This window comes from Adelges cooleyi, unplaced genomic scaffold (genome assembly GCF_023614345.1).
Source record: "Adelges cooleyi isolate 19-005CV unplaced genomic scaffold, UGA_ACOO_1.1 ACOO_flye_CR_arks_rails_tigmint_CR_PRNA_23, whole genome shotgun sequence".
NCBI lineage: Eukaryota > Metazoa > Arthropoda > Insecta > Hemiptera > Adelgidae > Adelges > Adelges cooleyi.
In genome coordinates, this window is record NW_026095893.1 from 11466903 (window position 1) to 11489056 (window position 22154).

Below are 22154 nucleotides of genomic sequence, written 5' to 3' on the forward strand. Positions count from 1 at the left end.
TTGTGGCCGGCAACGGGCGTCTGGCAAATATTGCCATTTGCCTAACACGGTCATGAAGTTATGGACAGTTTTTGCATCGAATTTGCTAATTAAAAAAATATAGGCATTTTTCCCGAAACGCAGTGTTTTCGTCGTCTGAAAATAAAAACAATATGTCATGTTGCCCCCACTGAGATATACCGATCGTTCATGATAACGACCACAGTGGCCAAATTATCTGCCACATTTTCCATACGGTGGCGTGAGTTGTCGTTGTCCCACTGTTTTTATTCAGCCAGTGCTAGGCTGCCGCCCGCCTTGTCCTGTTAACAGTTACAACGTTATAATATTTGACTCGTCGTTCGTCCGTTTCTTGCATTCATTATCATTTGACATTTTATGTTTTACCTTAATATAAGTACACACACGCATACACTGCGTACGGTAACGTCTATCTATTCGTTTAATCGATTGTAAAAGAGAAAAACATCTCACGATCCATTGGTTTCTCAAAAATCACGTATCCCGATTAAAATCGACCGGTACCATCAACAACGACGTGAGAATCGAACACTTTGATAACGCGCATTTGCAATAATAATTTCCGATTGTAAGTATCCGTTCATTTTTCATTCTCTTGTCATCTGTTTTTACTTAAAATAATGGTAATGATAATACTAATTGGTTCTCTTATAGTGTTCATTGATAAAACATTATATTATTTTTCTGATATACTCATAAAGCCTTTTCGGAGTTGCGTGAGATATCCGAAGTAGGAATAATTGTATTTATATAATCATTTCCTACACATACATTTCATAATATAATACCTGCTTGAGTAATGAAAAATTACTATTATATCTTGTATTCTTTTCAAGACTTGTGCTAGATCTTAAGTCTGAACAATCAAGACCTAGGTTTAAACTAAGAACAATTTTGTAAAATCCTTAGGTATGATGTATTACAGAAGGATCTCAGTGCATTGCCATAGCTGCCCTGCTTATCCAGCACTAAATACCATCAATATGTTATGTGATTAACAACAACAATCTATTACGTATGAAATCACTTGTAATCTGTAAAAAGTTAAATATTGGCAATAAATTAGTAATTAGTAATTAGTAATTTAGAACATATTGTAAAACCTATTGCGATGAATGTTCTAGTCTACTTAGTGGTTTTTTTTAATAATTGAAGGTTTGGTACAAGTACCATACTAATGACCACTATTTTGGTTTCCGTTGTTTTGCATAATATTCAGCTTAAAACCAATCTGTTTTAAGAATCATAACATTTACCTTAGTTATAGAGACTAGGGAGTGTTGGGTACCCAACCGTCAGGGTATAGACGAGATACCTGAACATACACGTATTACATAACATTTGCACATAAGCTTACTTACTATCCTTTAAACTAGTATCAGTATAAACTCGTTAGGCCATTGGCTATTTAAAGAATAGTATCAGGTTCAATTATGGATTAAGTTATATTTTCTTATCCAGATATTTGAAAACGTAATCCCCACAGGAGGTCCTTAAGAATAAGATAGCATAAGATGCTATCTTATATATAGGTGCATAAGATAGCAGTGGCAGGTGAACATTACAGTTTTTACTAGCTCCTTCCCCACACACGCAGTTTGTTAGCTCGGCGATCAAGTATATGTTGCACAGTGATTACGTATGAATCACTTATCTAAGAAAGAGAATGTTACTATTTTCGAAAAATAAATTTTTTGAGGTAAAATATTATGTAGAGTGAACAAACAAGTTGAATATCAAAAGGAACAAGTCAACGCTCTGAAGCCATTAAAATATGCTTTCAAAAATCTTGTTTACATGTGAAAGGGAATAAGTCTAATTTAAAATTATATTAGTTATAGTTAAATTAAAGTTATGATTAAATGTGTCAACAATAAAATTCTTTACAACTACATTTTTTTGTTCAGGGGTGTATTGGCAAATTAACCATTTTTAATTCATTAAATCACTTTTAATTTCTGTTTCACCATGTTTTTCATATTTTATTCAGGAAAAGGAAGAAGTCAGCCTGAAAAATACACAATATGTGTGCCTAAACATCTGAAAAATATATTAAATATTTTTAATGCCAAAACAAAGAGTTTAGGAGTTTTCAGATTTTTAAAATATTTGTAGATAGCAAAAACCATTTTCCCCAACATTTGTTTTTTTTACTTATACCCTTTCTTGAATAAGTGATTCATTTGGCAGGTATTTAAGTTTTTGGAGTCTCAAATTTGTTTTATCCTGCCATGTAGATTAAGGGTGTATATTAGACTATATTAGACTTCAACATATCTAATCTTAGAATAGTATAGTAATAAAGTCCTAGAATTTTTAATTTGTATGAAAACTGATCAATTTTTTATGATTTATAAAAAACAAAGTAAATTTACATCATAGTAGATGTTAAAGAAGCGGAAAACTTTTAACAGTTAACTTGAAGATATATCTTTTGTCCAGTCCATTTATAAGTATTGTTTACTTGCTAGTTTTTTATACTATCGAAAGAGAGGTTTGAAGAGTATTACATTAAATTAAACAATAGACCTTAATTGTGCAAGAAAAATATTTATCATTTTATCATGAATAACTTACGAAATACTTTTTCAAGAATTTTTAGAAGTAATTAACAAAAAATGTTACTTAATCAATATTAAACACTGTTTTTTTTCAAACCTGAAAAAAACGGGTTTTACTCCTCTAACCCGAACACTTAGAAAATATTCAATGCCTTCATCTAATAGTCTTTAAACCACCATCAAACTTATCTAATGGTATGTTCCTTTACCTCACTTTATACCATTTCTTATCTATGAAAATACATGTTAACATTTCCAGACAGTCTGGGTTGGCTGCAAGCTGAAATACAATAGAATTAGACGTGATTCGCAAAACTCAACTAAAATAAGTTCATGCCTATGTATATTGTTAATTAAGATACTGTGCAAGATTTTTAGTAAGCCAAATTTTGGTTTAAAGGTTAATAGCCTTAACCCTAATAAGCCTTAAAAATAATACATTGATCTAAATTAATCAACAATTGCTATAGTGCCAAATTTCTTAAATTTTAAAGTACTCCCTCTAGATAAAAAAGTCTTGGTATAATTTTCTATTTTGACTTAAAGATAACTTAATTTAGACTTAAGTGTTTTCTAGAAAAAACTTATGCTTAAGCACTTATGGTTATATGTAATAAAATAATAATAAAAAACCCTTAACCATTAAAATTATATACTCTCCGCGTATATAATTTTGTGTTTTTTAAATAAACATTAACTTTGCAGCAACCATTTTTCTATAAAAACCACACAAGAAAGCCTAGCAATCAAAAATCGATTAGTCTTTAATATGCCACTTAGTGGCCTGTAAAATATTGGCTTGTTATATTAGTATAAAAACTACAATTTAAAAAAAACTACAATTATAGTCTTTCTGAAACAGAGTTCAGCTACCTAGTTGAAATCTAAATCTAAATATTAACTCTATATGCGTGAATAAAAATATAAATCATTTTTTCTCCTTGACTGGATTTTAATAAAAGTCATGTAGAAATTATCCGCCAGATTATATTTTTAGCTACCTTTCACCAATTTACGCACATTTTTTACTATAAATGACTTACTTTATCAGCAATTTGTATATTTGTTCTTAATTATTAATTAGTTTAAATACTTCAATAAACTACGCTATTAAATAACTATTAATTCATTTAATACTGACCTTTGTAAACGTGTCATACATAAATTATCATTTTTAAAATTCCGTTAGGTCATTTTAATGTTTCTGTAAATTGTTTTATTATTATAATATGTAACGTTCAATTTTGGAAATGATATTTTATATTTGTAGATAATCATAATATTGCATAGAATGTGTTGCTGACGAAAATCGTGTAATTAGTTCACCTTGCGCTGACGCGTGTTAAACACGTAGTAGATATATAATTATAGAGGTTACCAATTTGAATTGTAAAATAAATATTCTTTGCGCGATCCTTGTGTGCACTAATGTTCACTTCATTCAAATCGGCAAACTACTGTAGTAACTGTTTCAAGTCGTACATAAACGTGTACATACATACATCTGAACATTTAGGTTGTACACATATTTAAAAGTTTTAATTTTAATAAATCGATGTTAATTTCTAATTTAGTTTTTTTGAATGGATTATGAATTTGAAGTAAATTTAATATTAACCTATTTAAAATAATTTACCAGTCATAATACTATATTGCAAGGCGTAACATTGTTGGTATTGTTGCACCACCGATCAATGATTCCAAGGCATAATTTACCGTTTTATTGAGTAAAGTGTCTGTTACGGGAGTTACTCTTATTTGTGCTTTGTACAAAAATAGTTTTTAACTTTTATTTACAAATCGATAAAAAGCATGTCAGCCGTGTAATAATTGTGACGCAGTAGTATAAAGCACCGGAACTTGGTTATTTGTACTAAATGAATCAGATTCCTGACCTATTTGTCTTGAACCTATTTTGATTTATAATTTTCTCGTGGTTATAGTTTTTTTTTGCACTGTACTAGAGACTATAAATGGAGAATCCCATATAGTATATTATAATAAATAAAAATAATGCAGTAGGTATTAGGTATAATGTTTGTTTAACATTTTTAAAAATAACAGATGTTTTTACAACGAAAAATTAACAATAATCAATAAAATTACACTGCAAGCATATACTATTAATAACACGGTTAATAACATCAGAATGTAGCATAACAATAATAAAAAGCCTTACATGTTGGGTTCGTAATTTTTGTTGGTCGAATACAGACGTAGGATTTTATTAACAGTCCGAATAAACAAACATGTAGTTCGTCATTGTTGTTCGTAAACCCTTTGTATTTTTTCGGTATCACTCCAACGAATATTTTTTAAACAAAAAAAAATACCTTTCAACTACGTTTCAATTAATACGATCGTAAATTTTTCGTTTATTTTGCTTTAGTCATTGATTTTAATGTATAAGCGATGCTATGACACAAGAACGGTGACCGATTTTTGCGGGATTCCCGCCGTCAACAGAGGTACCCACGTCATACTTTATGGACGGATCCGCCCGGTAAAACTATTACGAGGGTACCACTGTTGACGGCGGGAATCCCATATAAAATCGGTCGCCGTTCTTGTGTATAGCAGCGTTTATATTTTAAAATCAATGCCTTTGTGTAACAAAGACTAACTTTTTGAGTTCTAATTAAACAGACTACCATCAACCATCTACAGCGATCTCAATCGATTCAAATAAAGATCAAATGTAATACAATTTGTGGAGATATTCCAATTTCCATTAAGAAGTTGTATGGTTTTTAGGTATTTTGTGTTCCAAAAGCAGATTAGCTTTTTTCTGGATTTTATTGATACCGCATTCTGTATTAAATGGAGAGTTGTTTTTAATACAGTTTAATTAGTATAAAACTGTTTATGGAAATGTCGCACATGACACTTTTCAGAATTCATCGAGTTGGTTGAATACTCTTGTCGACTAGTCTAAATACTTTTTTTTTTTATTGAATTTTACCGTATACCTTAATATCAGTAAACAGATATTCCTGTGTACAGTTTTCAACAAGTATTTCGGTATATACACCTTTTTGAATAGATTTTGAAAACGATACCTAAAATTCAGGTTTGAATACCTCTAAATGTATACCTAATGTATTAGGTTAAAAAAATCGTAATTTCGACCCCTAAAACCCCCCTTTAATTACGGTTTTGCGTACAATAGTACAGAACACTGTTCAAAACGGTGTTTTTTTTACAATTTTGAAGGAGATTTAAAAAATAACGTCATGCTAGAACAATTTTGAGGCAATTGTTGTAAATGGAAAAATCGACGGGTTATATCTTGCTGGATAAATTGGGCGTGCTGTTCGCACCAAAATACAATTTACTCTATTTTGGATCACCGAAACTTAAATTTATTTTATCCCATTAACTTAGATCCCTTACAGAAGTAAAAAATCGACCCTGCAAAAAATGAGTTGATCATTTTTGATCATTGTCGTACGCGGTACAATATATTATAATTATGTAATTTGAGAATTATTGTTCGTATTTATATTGTATATTATGTAGAATAGTTAGTGTAAATATCTGTATTATATATTTTAACGAACATTTTATTATCATCTATTTTTTGTCTTATGGCACTTAATAACATTATTTCTCAGGCATTTTATTCAATATAAATATATATATATATTTATATTTTATTCAATCTACAGAATAAATAAGTATTATTTGTATAAATTAAATAGCAAAAAAATATAATAAGTTATGTTCTTATTTTCTTTTGTGTTGCAATTTTTTTACCATGGCTTAACTTTCACAGTAAAAAAACAATAAACTATTTATAGTATATGTACTGAACAATAAAAAAGTCAATTAACTGATAAAATTATATTTTATTATTTAATTGTATGTTGTATCAGCATAGAGTACAACAAGTTAAATAAATTAGTGTGTAAGAACGTTTACCTGTTTCATATTTTTATGCATATAGATTTTTAAATAGGCGTATCAAACACTGATACCGGTAGGGTTAGGGTTTATCAATGTCAAGGAGTCCTTGGAGTAATGTTTAATAATTTCTTGGTACGTGCATGTTTTCTCCATAGCCAAAGTAATTTAGACGAATTAGTGCCAAGTTAAAACTAAATTTCTAATATTTAAAATATATTTTCAAAAGAATAATTCTAAAAATTGTGGTTTAAACAATTTTAAGACTAGTACTCTGGTATATGTAAAAACTTGTTTTAGTAAATTTTAGCGATATAAAATGTTTGCAATAACTAAACTTCAAGTAAAAATTATTGAAAATGGTCAAAATATAAATAATAAATTAGTTTTCAAAAGCATCTTTTAAATTTAGATGGTCATCTGTACGTACTATTTTATTTATACTACGTTATTATTTACAGCCTAGATGGAATGATAGTAGAGGTAGAGTTTACGCTCAGAAAAAATTATTATGGAACTGCATTTTTTCCTAGTTTATGTTTTTTCTTTTCTTTTAATGAAATGTAAATACTGGTAATTTTCCTCTATAAAACATTCTTGTTTTCATAATCAAATAAAATGTTCTCAAATATAAATATTAAAAAAATAATTATCTAGTACATATGTGTGCGTCATTGTGTATGATCAAAAACGATAATAACTATTATTAATAATTATTATTATTAATAATAATTACAGAAAACAACCAGCAATAAATTTTAACGTCCAAAAGAAAATTCCAAATGTTATAATATACAAAAGTATATTAAAAAACATGTTTTGATGACAAATTAGTATTTTATGAAAACAATTTATTTGCATTTATTTTTATGTACAATAGTTATAGCAAACATACTGGTCGTGTAATTTTGATTACTGTAAATTTATTAGGCCCAATTCAAAAAAATAACATATTGATAAATACGTTATTGAAATTATTAACTCAGTTCTACATTGCAATTATTATTGCGAGTTAGGTTAAAGTAGTAATATAGTACATTTTTTAAACCATCTAGTTAGATGGTTCTAGTAATGATTTAAAAAATGTATCGACTCTACTTATTATTATTTTTAATAATTAGTATGAACTGTGATTTTGTAATTCTTATTTTGCACAGCTAATAATATTTTTTTATTATTTGATAATGAAACAGGAAATATAATAGAAGTGTATGCTGAGTAGTCTGTTTGTGTATTTTTGACCAGACGTAGTTTTTTTAAAACATTTATTTTGGATATCTTACACAGAATTTTATTAAATAGATTTAAAAGAAAACGTTTTTTTTAAACTTCAAAATATTTTTTGGGTATATTTTTGTTTTCTCCTTACTTTTACATCGTTGTTAGCTTATGCCGGTTTAACTTTCACTTTAATCATTGTATGGTTGTCGTACATATCTATCAGCTGAAGTGAAAATAATAAAGTAGACGTTCAAGGCTACATTTTTAAAAAACGCATTATAAAGGAATTCCAGTAAACTGTACTGGTCGACTTCCTCGAGTTAACCGTGGACACTATTTTTTACCTGTACGTCGAAATAACTGTGTTAAAAAATAGTTAAATTTGTAAAGATGTTATTTATAACTAATTTGGGAATGGCAATTTCTCCATTTCGGGGTTTTTCGTGTCATGAAATAATTATAAAACCTATCGTTGTCTATCTACAACCCACGGGGCTAGCAGTTCATTAAATACTTTTAAGTCTCAAGTTTGGTGATTATCAAGGTTATTACTTACAACAGTATGACCTTTATGCTTATAGCATGCTATGCTTTAGACGTTTCCTTAAAACTGACTGAAAATTTACATTTTTTTCATAATTTAGGTTCTTACTATTAATTACTATTCATTATTTAATTATGAAAAATTTAATGATTCTAAATTGAGGCTATGTGGCAAAAGTGGCCTAATCCATAAATGGAAATTAATTAGTTAATAAAATTAACCAACTTAATAAATTAAAAATAACTTAAATACAATTAATAATTTATTATACATATATTTATTTAAATTAACAAAGTTTATATATACATAAAATACAATTTTGTTAATTTATAAATTGGTTAATTGTATTAACTAATTAATTTTAATTTATGGGTAATTTTAGATTGTACCTATGTTTAATATTAAAATTGTATATTGTTTTTTTTAATGGGTATTATAGCTATAATGAATTTGTATTTTATAATAAGTAAGGAGTTAAACAATGGTCAAAATAATCACACGTTATGTTGCAGTGAAATAAAGATACCTATCACATTTTATATAATATAAAAATGAATTTAATATTTTAACAAAAATTATACGTCCTAATTGTGATTTGCAATCGTCAATCAAGATATTTCCGTCTCTGTATTGTACAATAAGCTGATAAAACGACCTTGTTTTGCAGTAAGGTCGGAAGAAAATCAGGTACTATTATAATATTATTTTACGAATCGTATATTTCATAGGAGGTAACATAAATATTAGTAACATATGTACGCTAACGACTAAACCAAGTGCTAGTTGCAAAAACTTGACGAGGCGGTTTTATCGAATACAACTAGTTTTACTGAATGTTGTAAATGTATTGCAATGATACGTAATACTAACAACAATTATTATTCTTCGTTCACATTATTTTGAACTAGTTTCGCATTTTCATGATGTCCTTCTATCACTCAACAAACAAGTTTGAGGCAGTTAACCTTTATTACTGTAAAATAACACTATATATTTTTTCTTTTAAATGAATAGTACATAAAAACATTATTTCAGATCAAAAAGTTCTTTATAAGTTATAACCTTATTCAATAGCTTGTATGATAATTCACAACTCATTCAAATTAAACAATATTGAAATTTCTAATTGTTTAGTAAAACCATAAACGTTATATTATAATCAATAATGATTATTAATGTTTTCATCTTACGTTTTTTTTTTAGATTTTACCGAAATCAGACATTTCTGATATCATTTAAACAAAAATATTTATAAAATTTACTCTTAGGTATTGTATTGTTTATAAAAAAGCATGAGTATATCATTAGCATAATATCTGATTAATGGTAACTATTTTTTAACACTTTTGGTATGTAGGTGGTTTGGATATGACTAATTCTAAACGTCCATACCATTTGTGTTATTTAAATAATATTTTATATAGTTATTAATTTTGTATACAAGAATATTTAACCTCCAAGATGCTGTGCTTAAAAAATCTCGGCGCTCGCGCTGCAGTATTTACATCGCCTAGCCATTTCATTTCTGTATTTAAAAAGTATCAAAGTCGTAGTGTTAACACCGCGAACGCATGCGCTTAGAGATTAATTACTACATCTATATCGCTTGTTTTACATTCATAATTATATAAATTAACAATTCAAAAATATGTCTGACTAGAACATTAATTTTTAAAATGAATTTGTGTATGAAATTCTAAATAGAACATTATTGACTTATTATGTAAGTTGCTTATGTATTTTCAATAATATAAAAATATTGTGTGCGGTGTCATAAAATAAGTTGTTCGCACAATTATATTTTTGAAGGACCTATCTAATTTAGAAAATTGTTTACACTTGTCACAACAGATTAATTTCTTTTGAGTACTGCTACTCAATATACTGTAGGCCATTGTATTAAATTATATGTCATCAAATTTACAACTAGGTAGGGTTTTGAAAGGTTCGCCAAAGTCCCTGGAACCCCCTAAAAGTTGTTGATTTTTAGAATTTTCATAGTAAATGCATATCATTCATGTATTATTATAATTATTACAGTTAAAAATTATCAATTATTATTATGTTTATTTAAAATATAAATTATCATAAAGGTTACAGCCTCTCAACAATTTTACTTTAGTTGCGCTGACGGGCGACGGCCAATAAATGTAATTGATTAAATAAAAGTCTTCTAATAACTAAACAAATGTTGTTTAGTATTATCGTTGAGTATCCAATTCTAAATCGGTATTCAGTGTTTTGGCCAATACCACAATAAGTACATAGATTTAATATTTTGTTCATTTTAATGTAACAGATTGTACATGTACAGTATGACACAAAAGTTCCTAGATACTGGTGAAATTTAAATTTGAACTAAAAAAATATTTTAAGCGAACAGTAAAAGTTGAAAATGCCATCTCTTCACAATGTCGTTTAATCCGAAATTTAGACAATAAATTTAATTTTTGGTTATTAAATTCCGTTTTAAGTACATAGGTTTTTAATTTATTATGAGGCTTTTGGGGAATGATGTGTATAAATATGATTTGTGCAATCGATGCAAAATAAAGTTAACATAAGACCAAAACCTTAAAAGAGAAATAAATTAAAAATAGTTTCTAATATTTCAATAGTTAGGGAAAACGCCTAATGATTATTTTGCCCTCCAAACCAGGTTTGGGATAATATAGTACATTGTTTTTTATATTATATTTTACTGTCTGTACTTAACTCCTTTATGATAAATTAATCTATCTAAACAGGCTTTTCATTGTTAGTAATCATTATCAATACCGGTCTAAGTCAATAGGTTACTTCGGGTACCACATGCGACCTTGGTCACGTAAGAAAGGGCGAGCTTAATAACTTTCTCCTATCAGTCGTATTCGCGCCATAGACGGTGTTCGTCCCACTGTTTGCTAGTGTTTGTGTTCTTTTATTTATTACTTGTTAGGCATCGTTGAAGGAAATTCGTTCTGTTCAATCATATCCTACTTCTTAGTTCTTAATAAAAAAAATACTGCCGTCGACCAACGAGAGCGACCTAATAGGTAACAATATTTTTTTTAAATATATATATATATAAATAATTTTAACAATTTAGTTAGAATAAATTATTTGTTTACACCAAAATAAATAAAACTGAACTGTATACGTCTGTTTTTACATTTTTGTTATAAACTTAATGTTGAACATATTTTGTTACCAACTTAAATCAAAGGTAACAAAATTACAAGCGATTTCTTTATTCATAACAATAAATTATTTAAAGAAATATAATTTTAAATTAAATAAATGTATACCTTAAAAAAAATAAAAAAATTTGGTTTACATTGTTACAAGCCCGTATCAAAGGCGTCTAAAACGTTTTTATTTATGTTAAACTTTTGTAATCTAAACATTTGTTTACTTAGTTTTTGTCAAAAGTAATTAAATAAATACAAAATTGTGTAGGTTTAATTATGTACCTTTGTCATATATATTAAAGGTTATTACTTAAATTGTACAACGTCAATTATTATTTTCATAAATTGTTTATAGCAAAATTAATTGAAAAATCCATAGTAAATAGTATAAAAAGTAGTATTTATAGTAGTGAATACTATAAATAGTATTCATATACTATGAATACTATTTTTCGTTAATAAAAAACAAAATAAATTAAATATGTTATTGTATAATAATGAATTCAAATATAATGGTAATGAGTTATAATTTGCCTACAGTTACGTTATATAATATGTATGTGCGTATTTTTAATGCCATTAACCACGATACTCTTACTTCCTTAGTCTGGTATTATGGTTGAAATCGACAATAATTTTTTTGTATCGTTAACGCACCTGATTTTCGTATTTACAAGTTATTGAAAAATTGCACAACATATGTGTATTGTTTTATTTTATTTTATTTATATCCTTAGTACATACATCAATATTTTAACAACTACCAAAAATTAAATATAAATTTATTCGACCGACGTACGTTATTATTTTTCATTGAAAAATAGTAGTATTCCTTATTATTTATAATTAACTTAAATTAATTCTAACCGGTTTTAAACATTTTAGTATTTTTACTGAATTTAATTTGTAAAATGGCAACTAGCTTAATACGTCAGACATCTTAAGGTCATAGAAGTCTTGTAAATCTGTTAATTGACCTTCTTTGACCCCTATGTTATCTTAATTTCATATTTTTATTTTTTATAGTCAATTTCTGATATAATAAGTTATACAATATTAAGAGGATCTTTCTTAATTACTTTTATATTATATTTTAAAACGCCAATCTAAAAAATATATATATATTGTAATTAGCTAACTTTTTATTTTCTGTTCGTAGCTTTAACTTCAATGTTATTGAAAGCGAGTCTATACAGTGTTTTGTATATAGTTATGTAGGATGATTGTTATTTTTGCATTGATAATAATATTAGCATTGCAGCTATTATAACAAACTAATTCAACAGAAATTGATAACTAACACGTAACAAAAAAATATATATATTCCTCGTTTTTTAGACTACTTTGTAAAATATTTAATTTTAAACGTAACAGCTCACAGTCTAGTCAAAAGGCTACACATTTTTAAATCACAGTGCTCTTTTTTCGGTACTTTGAATATTTATTTTATGTTTTGTGAACCCTAATAAGCAGCTTTTATTGGCTGTCATTTTCAATTGCATAATAGGAAAGATATTTTAATAAAAATTTAAATATTTTTGCTTCCCTGAAATTTTTTTTTATAAATATCAGAATGAGAGTGAGACTATAAATGCATTGTAAACGAAATATAACAACTTGGCATTCCGTGAATGTGTCTAGTTCGTATGTGCAATTATTATGTCTTTCGAGAGCGACTAGTCGGATTAAATTTTTTTCCTAAACGTTAACCATTATGTTTGTTCAGTTGTCTATACTCTGTTCGGAATAAGAACAGAGTATAGATGAACTGATTAAAACTTGGTGATGCTAGGGTTTTATTTTGATTGGAATTTTTTTCTCGAGATATATTTAACGTAGATATCTAAATTTCACACAATTTATGTAGTTGACTGAACTCGAAATGTGTTAAAGATTTCGGCTTTAGATCAATAATTGTATAAGTTATAAATATGTTTGTTGTTATCAGCGGAACTTACCTTAAACTCATAGAACTTGATAATAGATTTGTTATTATTATGTTACTGTAAGAACATATTCTTTTTTGGTTTTATCGTGATTTTATTTCTAGTATAAATAGAATTCGGTTTTGAGGAAGTTTTTTGTCAATGATTTGGCAGCCGTTTTTTTTATTATATTATGAAGAATGTACAATTTTAGTATTTTTTTTAACAATTACACAATTTGAATAACCTTTACTTTAAGGGGCCCCCCACAGATTTTGTCATCATTTTCATTAATTCTATAGCAAAAAAAAAAAATATATATATATATATATATTTGAAAAAAGATTTTATTTAATCACACAACTATTGTGTATAATAATTATAATGATCGTAATTTTTTTTTTTATTAGTTATTACAAAATGTCAGCCAAAGCAATTAGCGAAGCAACTGGAAAAGACATTATAAATAGGAATTTAGCACCGTTGACGTCTGCAGCAAAATGTCGATTTGCTTCTGTTAATGAGAATACCAAATGGGAAGATCTCCTTATTGACAACCCATGGCTAAAAAGTGAAGTATGTTTTTTGTCACATTTCAATCAAATTTAATAATATTATAATAAAAAGCACTATTGAAGTATTTTTTCTATTATTTATTTTAGAGCTTAGTAGCAAAACCAGATCAATTGATAAAACGTCGTGGTAAATTGGGTTTGATCAAGGTAAAAACTGACTACACAGGTGCTAAACAATGGATTCTGGAACGATTGGGCAAAGACCAACAAATTGGACGAGCGAATGGAAAATTAAAGAATTTTATTATTGAACCTTTCATTCCTCATCAAGCTGTATGTTATTATTTATTTAGTACTTGGTTTATGTAAGTTAATTCTTAATAGTAAATATGAATAGGAAGAAGAAGCATACGTGTGCATTTACTCACATCGCCATGCTGATACTATTTTATTTCATCACGAAGGAGGTGTGGATATTGGAGATGTTGACGCTAAAGCCTTAAAACTTGAAGTACCCATCGGACAGAATGTCACCGAAGAACAAATTTTAGAACAACTTTTAACAAAAGTCAGCCCAGCAAAGCAAAAGTATTATTAAAATTTTGTTTTAATTTAATCTTCTAAACTAAACACAAGATGATTGTTTCAGAACAATTGCGACATTTGTAGTAGCATTGTACAAAATGTACGTCAATCTTTACTTCACATATTTGGAAATTAATCCATTGGTGGTGACAGACAGTGCTATATACATATTGGACTTGGCTGCGAAAATCGATTCAACCGCCGATTTCGTTTGCCGGGCATCTTGGGGAGAAATTGAATATCCACCTCCGTTTGGACGAGATGCTTTTCCAGAAGAGGCATATATTGCTGATTTAGATGCCAAAAGTGGAGCATCACTTAAAGTAAAATAACAAAAAAATCTTATGGATTTTGTTCATTTTTTTTTATTCATTTTTTTAAATTATTTTTCTATAGTTGACAATTTTGAACAAAAAAGGTCGTATTTGGACTATGGTTGCTGGCGGTGGTGCTTCTGTTATTTACGCTGATACGATTTGTGATTATGGTGGTGCTAGCGAATTAGCCAACTACGGAGAATATAGTGGAGCTCCATCTGAACAACAGACTTATGAATATGCTAAGACCATATTGAGTCTGATGACTCAAGAAAAGCATCCTGAAGGAAAAGTTTTGATCACGGGAGGAGGAATTGCAAACTTTACTAACGTCGCAGCCACTTTCAAGGGAATTGTCACTGCTCTAACAGAATTTCAAACAAAAATTTTGGACCATAATATCACCATTTACGTTCGTCGTGCCGGTCCTAATTACCAAGAAGGTCTTAGAATTATCAGAGAAGTTGGAAAAACTTTACGCATTCCCATCTATGTATTCGGACCAGAAACTCACATGACTGCTATTGTCGGATATGCTTTAGGCAAAAAGTCTATCCCCAAAGAAACTGAACAAGAATCAGTCACTGCTAACTTCTTGTTACCGGGCGGACAAGTTAGAGTTTATAATTATATTAAAATTAAAATTGTGTTATTATCAAAGTATTTTCTATTTAGGATGCCAATACTGTTAACGCTAAACAAGAAGTTGTTGATGGCTCCAAAGATGGAGCAACAAGTCCTTCAGTGACCTCACCATCACAACCAAAATTTTCTTCCACTGCACCATCCACAAAACCTTTGTTCAGTCATAATACTAAAGCTATTGTTTGGGGTATGCAAACAAGAGCTGTACAGGTAAGTTGCTTATATTATTTGTTTACCATTGAGTCATTTAAATTTATAGTATTTTTTTTATCTTTCAGAGTATGCTTGATTTTGATTTTGTCTGCCAACGACATGAGCCTTCAGTCGCTTGTCTAGTATATCCATTTACTGGGGATCACAAGTTGAAATTTTATTGGGGACATAAAGAAGTGTTGATTCCTGGTTAGTAGTTTATGTGTATACAGTTTTGTAGTCTTATCTCCCACTTTCATATGTGTACTCATAACAATAATCGTGTACTCTTCCCATGGGTACATAATTTTTGTTTTGTGTTTTTGGACTGTCACAAAATGTTTATTAGACAAAATTTAAAAAAATTATTTTAGAACCATCTTATGTTAGAAGTTTGAGGTCCCTGATCTATCCCATCATATTCAACATTTTTAGAATTTTCTGTGAATGTGAAATACAATAATAACTATAGCTTATTGAAATTTCCATGTTATTTAAACTTAAGACTTTGAATTGATTTTGGCACAGGATAATATTGAGATATAGCTATGAAATTTTGAGAATATTTATTTTTCAGCATATAAAACTGAAAAAATTATGTGAAATAAAAATTTGTGACCAAGTCCAAAATAACGGCCACCCTATTAGTGTACATAGATAAACATAATGACATATTATTGTGATAGTATTTGGTTTTTTGGTTTTTAAAACATGTGTAATTGAATTTTAATAGTTTACAAGAAAATGGAAGACGCTATGTTAAAACATCGTAATGCTGATGTTTTAGTAAACTTTGCATCCTTACGATCGGCATACGATAGTACAATTGAAACATTAAACTATCCTCAAGTGAGATACATATTTTATCATTATTAAGTTTCATATTTAACAAGTATGTAATTTGTATATGCTTAATAAATGTTTTAATTTTAACAGATCAGAACTATTGCTATAATCGCAGAAGGTATTCCAGAAAATATGACAAGGAAATTAATTTTGTTGGCTAACGAGAAAAAAGTTACTATTATTGGGCCAGCTACTGTCGGTGGATTAAAACCAGGATGTTTCAAAATTGGTAATACCGGTGGTATGATGGATAACATTTTACATTCCAAATTATACAGAGCCGGAAGGTAATACAGATATTGTAATTATTATCTCCATAAAATAAATTAAATATATATTTTAAAAATATATTTTCAGTGTTGCCTACGTTTCTCGTTCTGGTGGTATGTCAAACGAATTAAACAACATCATTTCAAGAACTACTGACGGTGCGTACGAAGGTGTAGCTATCGGCGGTGACCGTTATCCAGGCACTACTTTTATGGACCATATCATGAGATACCAAAGTGATCCAGAAATTAAAATGATCGTACTTTTGGGAGAAGTAGGAGGAGTTGAAGAATATGAGGTTTGTGAAGCTTTGAAACAAAATAAGATTACCAAGCCTTTGGTCGCCTGGTGTATTGGAACTTGTGCCAGCATGTTCACGTCTGAAGTTCAGTTTGGTCACGCTGGTTCGTGTGCCAACTCTGACCAAGAAACAGCTACTGCAAAAAATGCTAACCTCAAAGCGGCTGGTGCATTTGTACCTACTTCATTTGACTTCTTGGGTGACATTATCAATGAAGTCTATACTAAATTAGTCAAAGAAGGCATTATTGTACCTTCACCGGAAGTACCACCACCGACTGTTCCTATGGATTACTCTTGGGCCCGCGAGCTCGGTCTCATTCGTAAACCAGCTTCTTTCATGACTAGTATTTGCGATGAACGTGGTCAAGAGCTTCTTTATGCCGGCATGCCTATTAGTGACGTTCTCAAGGCTAATATGGGCATCGGTGGTGTAATCTCACTTTTGTGGTTCCAACGATCGTTACCACCCTATGTATGTAAATTCTTAGAAATGTGCTTGTTGGTTACCGCCGATCACGGTCCAGCAGTATCAGGAGCGCACAACACAATTGTATGTGCCCGTGCTGGTAAAGACTTAGTGTCGTCATTGGTTTCGGGGTTATTAACTATCGGCGACAGATTTGGCGGTGCTTTGGACGGTGCCGCTAAACAGTTCACCGAGGCATATGACTCTGGATTGATTCCGATGGAATTTGTCAACCAAATGCGTAAGAAAGGACAACTCATCATGGGCATTGGTCATAGAGTAAAATCTGTAAGTTTTAACATAAATAGTATTTGTGTTTGCATTAACTTTTCTGTAATGTTAACATTTTTAATTAAAGATCAACAATCCTGACATGAGAGTTAAGATTATCAAAGAATTTGTGTTAGAAAACTTCCCGGCCACTCCACTTCTAAACTATGCTCTAGAAGTAGAGAAAATTACTACATCTAAAAAGCCCAACCTTATTTTGAACGTAGATGGATGTATAGCAGTATCGTTTTGCGACCTGTTGAGAAATAGTGGTAGTTTCACACGAGAAGAAGCCCAGGAATATATTGAAATGGGCTCTATTAATAGTTTATTCGTACTTGGACGAAGTATTGGTTTTATTGGTACGTACAATTTATATTTTATACCAACGTCTCTAATGTAAACTAACATTTCTTGACACTTTTCTCGATCTTCACCAACATTTTTGCATTTTTTTTACCTATGTATATTTGTTAGTTTAGTTAATAAGGAACATCAATATAAACTTATTTAGAAGTACATTTAAAATTAATCTTATTTTATACATTTTATCTTGATGATTTTAGGACATTATATGGACCAGAAAAGATTAAAGCAAGGACTTTACCGTCATCCATGGGACGACATATCTTATGTTTTACCGGAACAATACAACTAAAGCTGATTTTTATTTTTAATACTTTGTTTTTAATATGTATTGGCCGACAAGTGAACAAAACTGTATGCTGCAAGCCAATAGAAGTTTTGAAGCGCACAATTTATAGTCAGATAAATTAACACATTTTTCTTATGTTGGTTTCAATTTTTTAATCATTCTTGCATTTCTTAGATACCACAAATAATGATTATTTCTTTGTATATAGAATAATAGTAATTATTTTTATGCCAGGTTTATATGTAAACTTGTACCTGTTTAGGTATATATATATATATAATACTCAGGTAAATATGTTCATTCACATGTGCACTGTTTTTTTTTTTGTTTTACCTTTACGAATATTTTTTTTTTTTAGAAAAATATATAATGAATAAAATTAGTTTGTTATAATTGACAAATTTAAATTTTGACTTAATTAATGGTGATAATATTCAATATTTAGATTTTTATTTTCGTATTTTAGTGTCATGCCAATGTATTAGCACTCATAATTTCCAAGATGTTAAATAAAATCTCTGCAACTTTTGCTGGCAGAATGATACCTAAATATTTATTTGTATTTGTTTTGGTATAGAATATATTATATTTTTTTGTTTTCATTTTACAATGTTTTTAATGATATCCAAACTAAACCATTAATACATTTTATTTGTTAAAAGCTCTAAGCGAAATTGTGCATTATATTTTAAGTAGTAAAAACCAATAGGGGGAAAGTAACTTTTACACAATTTTACAGGTCAGCAAAATGAAAATTGTAATTCCGTTTTCTTATTGGCATATTGAATTTCTTCAATCATTTCTAAGAATCTATGAAAAATTATAAAAAAATTAGATAAATAAATGAGTGTTGGGCAACACGATTATAAAGAACAAAATTAACAAAACACAAGTGCTATGTCCATTTTTTTCAAAATTGTGATTTTGGGTGTCCCTGAATTCGTGTTAAGAAAACTGAATCAAATGAACACCAGTGATATGTCCAAAGAGCATAAAATATAAATAATTGTTCAATTACTACAAATTACCGTAAAATTCTAAGTCCTTAGTGGATTTTTTTTAAAAGCTCAAGAGTTAAACTCTATAGACGTATAACTTAAAATCATTTAAATTGGACCTAGCACTTGTATGCTTTAAGGTATCGATTAATGTTCTTTAAACTCGGTTTAAACACTTATAAAAGAATAAATGTTCTCTTTATAACTGTGTTGTGCATCCATAAGCTATGGTCTTAAGTACCCTGTTTTGTTTATATAATTAGTATACGTACTACCTTTATTAGTGATATTGTAATTCCAATTTTATATTTCAAGCCAAAGCAAATTTAATAATCCTGATGCCTTGCTGATCGGTGCGTAATAATAGAACTTATCCAATGATTTCCAATATTGGAAAAAAAGTTTGTTCCATTAAAATTTAAATAGTGTCAATTTTGGCATTTCAGGAGATTGCACCTAACATATTTGGTGGAGTCAAAAACGAAATTCTTGACCGTATAAAGCCTAAGTTTTGTAAAAAGACATTTACACTACTCCTATATTGAAAACTATTATTATTTTAAAATTGAAAATGTTTAACAAATAACAAACAATTTTGTCATAAACAACCAAAAATAAATTAATAAATAAAAGATTTTAATACATTTTAATTTTAATTTATTATTTAATTTGGCTAAGAAATGATTCAAATAATGCCCAACCCTGCATATAGTATATGTTCATCAGGTGATGATAAGTAAGTCCAATACTGAACGACTGATGAAAATCAGATTAATAGTTTTTGAGTTTTACACAAACACGCTCATTTTATAGTATATGTGTATTATAATAAATAGAGATAAAACATTTTTATTTCTCACTAACTAATTATAGTTGTTGTGTTGTATAAATTGGTACAATTATTGCGGTGTTTAAGTATTTATGACAACCAAATTTTTCGTTTGTTAGATTTAATTTTTTAAATACTCGAGGAATAAACTAATTATAATGCTATAAGGTTTTCAAGTGGCAACATAGTTGTGTATCAAACGAATAAAACGTTTTCTAAATAATCATCTATTTTCAATTAAAAGTTTTACGATTAATTAAAATTATTATGCAATTTAATTATTTGCAACATTTTTAAACGTATTATTTAAACAGTTTGTAAGTTATTTTTTTAAATAATTATATTTTAAAATATCATTTTGTATAAATATACATATTAATAATACTTTTAAAAAATATATAAAATCTTAAACCAGTATTATATAGTAAGACAATTTTTTATTAAAAATGTATATATTTAATTAATAATATAAACATAAGTTCCTAATAATAATGCCTTGCCAATAAACCAGTTTGAATCATTATTTTTCAAGTCAAATGAGTTTTTAAAGTTATGCAGTGGTAGAAAGTGTAGTGTGTAAATCAAACTTAGTAATCATTTAAATAAAAAGTGAAAACAAATTTACTATTATTACATGGAAAATGTTAATATTACACTCCATATCTCGTCCCTTATATTAATATAACCTTAACTATTAAAATAACCCTCGTTTTTTTAGGTTTGTATTCTTAATGTTGGATCAAATAATTTGGATAATTCTCCTGTTGATATATCCGAAGGAATATGGACAATCGCAAAATAAATAAGATCACAAATTCCTGAATATTATATATTTATTATAGTAAGAACTAATAGATTTCTTTGTTATTATAAGTATAATAATAATTGTATGAAATTAATAATGATACCTAATTAATTCCAAAATTATTGATTACGTGATAAGGGTATTTTACCACGTAGGTCGCATCTCCAATCCTCTTTGAGAAAGTGCTGAACAAGTTAACATAATTCTTAGTAATCAAGTGATGCAAACTCCTCGAGTAAATCTCATAACTCCTGACATTTTACAAATAGATGGTACATTAAGTGAAAAGGATTCACCAGACTTATTGCATCCGTCAGAGTTATGTTATCAAAAAAAATCCATTGGTCCTATTTACCCAGTTTTAGCCATACTTAATAAGTAACTCATAAAAGAATATTGATAACTGTTATTATTGATGTTATTTTTTTTTTGTATGCAGAGAATATATTTGTAATTTTGAGTATTTAAATGATAAATTCAGTATTTTCCGTTTTGAATAATATAGGTTTAGTTTATCAAATATATTTATTCGAGTTATGATTTTCTTCTTTTGAATAGAAAAGTTAATGAACTTTGTTGCGTTGAAAGTACTAAATTTAATTAACTGTATACCTATATTTTATTGACTTTTTCAGTACTAATAAACTTACATATAATATAACTTTAGGCCAGGAAATGCCACGTTCACTGTTCACGTGTTATTGTAAACATATATATGTGTTGTTCATTGTAAAATTGAAATAACTCCTTATAATTCCATTTTGAAATAACGATATTTTGGTGAATTAATGTGTAGGAAAACAAATACAAGTTTTGTAATTATTGGAGTCGCTTTTCTTTTACGAAAAATATGACCAAATGTAACTTCATTAAGCAAAAATATGTATACTTTTAACTTTTGGAGTTCACCACTTTTACAATTAATGACCTATATAGAGAAACAACATTTTAATTAAAAAAAAAATATTTTTATTTAAAACGCACATTGTATAAAACAAGAATTATTAGTTATTAACACTTAGCGTGCAGGTAGTCATTATAGGTCATTATCCACGTTATTAGAAGTAATTTAACACAGTTCCCCTAATTATAAAAAAACTAAATTCTCCTTGA

The 22154-nt window shown here is 28.3% G+C and overlaps 1 protein-coding gene and 1 pseudogene across 2 annotated transcripts; both read left to right on the plus strand.

Annotated features, from left to right (window-relative positions):
* The first annotated feature begins 251 nt into the window (after positions 1-251).
* LOC126835133 (ATP-citrate synthase) lies at positions 252-19011 on the plus strand. 2 transcript variants are annotated; one of them, XM_050567426.1, is made up of 13 exons: positions 252-589; positions 13756-13921; positions 14008-14193; positions 14258-14448; positions 14510-14768; positions 14842-15375; positions 15438-15617; positions 15686-15809; positions 16333-16448; positions 16536-16732; positions 16803-17772; positions 17843-18116; positions 18321-19011. In XM_050567426.1, the coding sequence occupies exons 2-13, from the start codon at positions 13766-13768 to the stop codon at positions 18410-18412; spliced, it is 3279 nt and encodes a 1092-aa protein (XP_050423383.1). In that variant the 5' UTR covers positions 252-589; positions 13756-13765; the 3' UTR covers positions 18413-19011. The 2 variants fall into 2 exon arrangements, with proteins under 2 accessions (XP_050423383.1, XP_050423382.1); XM_050567425.1 differs by lacking the exon at positions 252-589 and adding an exon at positions 11103-11285.
* LOC126835886 (platelet-activating factor acetylhydrolase IB subunit alpha2-like) lies at positions 18880-21423 on the plus strand (annotated as a pseudogene).
* Positions 21424-22154: the final 731 nt, after the last annotated feature.

Coding starts and splice junctions, on each gene's coding strand:
- LOC126835133 (XM_050567426.1), top strand. CDS start 13,766: ATGTCAGCCAAAGCAATTAGCGAAGCAACTGGAAAAGACATTATAAAT. Junction 14,194..14,257: donor CTTTCATTCCTCATCAAGCT/GTATGTTATTAT, acceptor AAATATGAATAG/GAAGAAGAAGCATACGTGTG. Junction 15,618..15,685: donor TGCAAACAAGAGCTGTACAG/GTAAGTTGCTTA, acceptor TTTATCTTTCAG/AGTATGCTTGATTTTGATTT.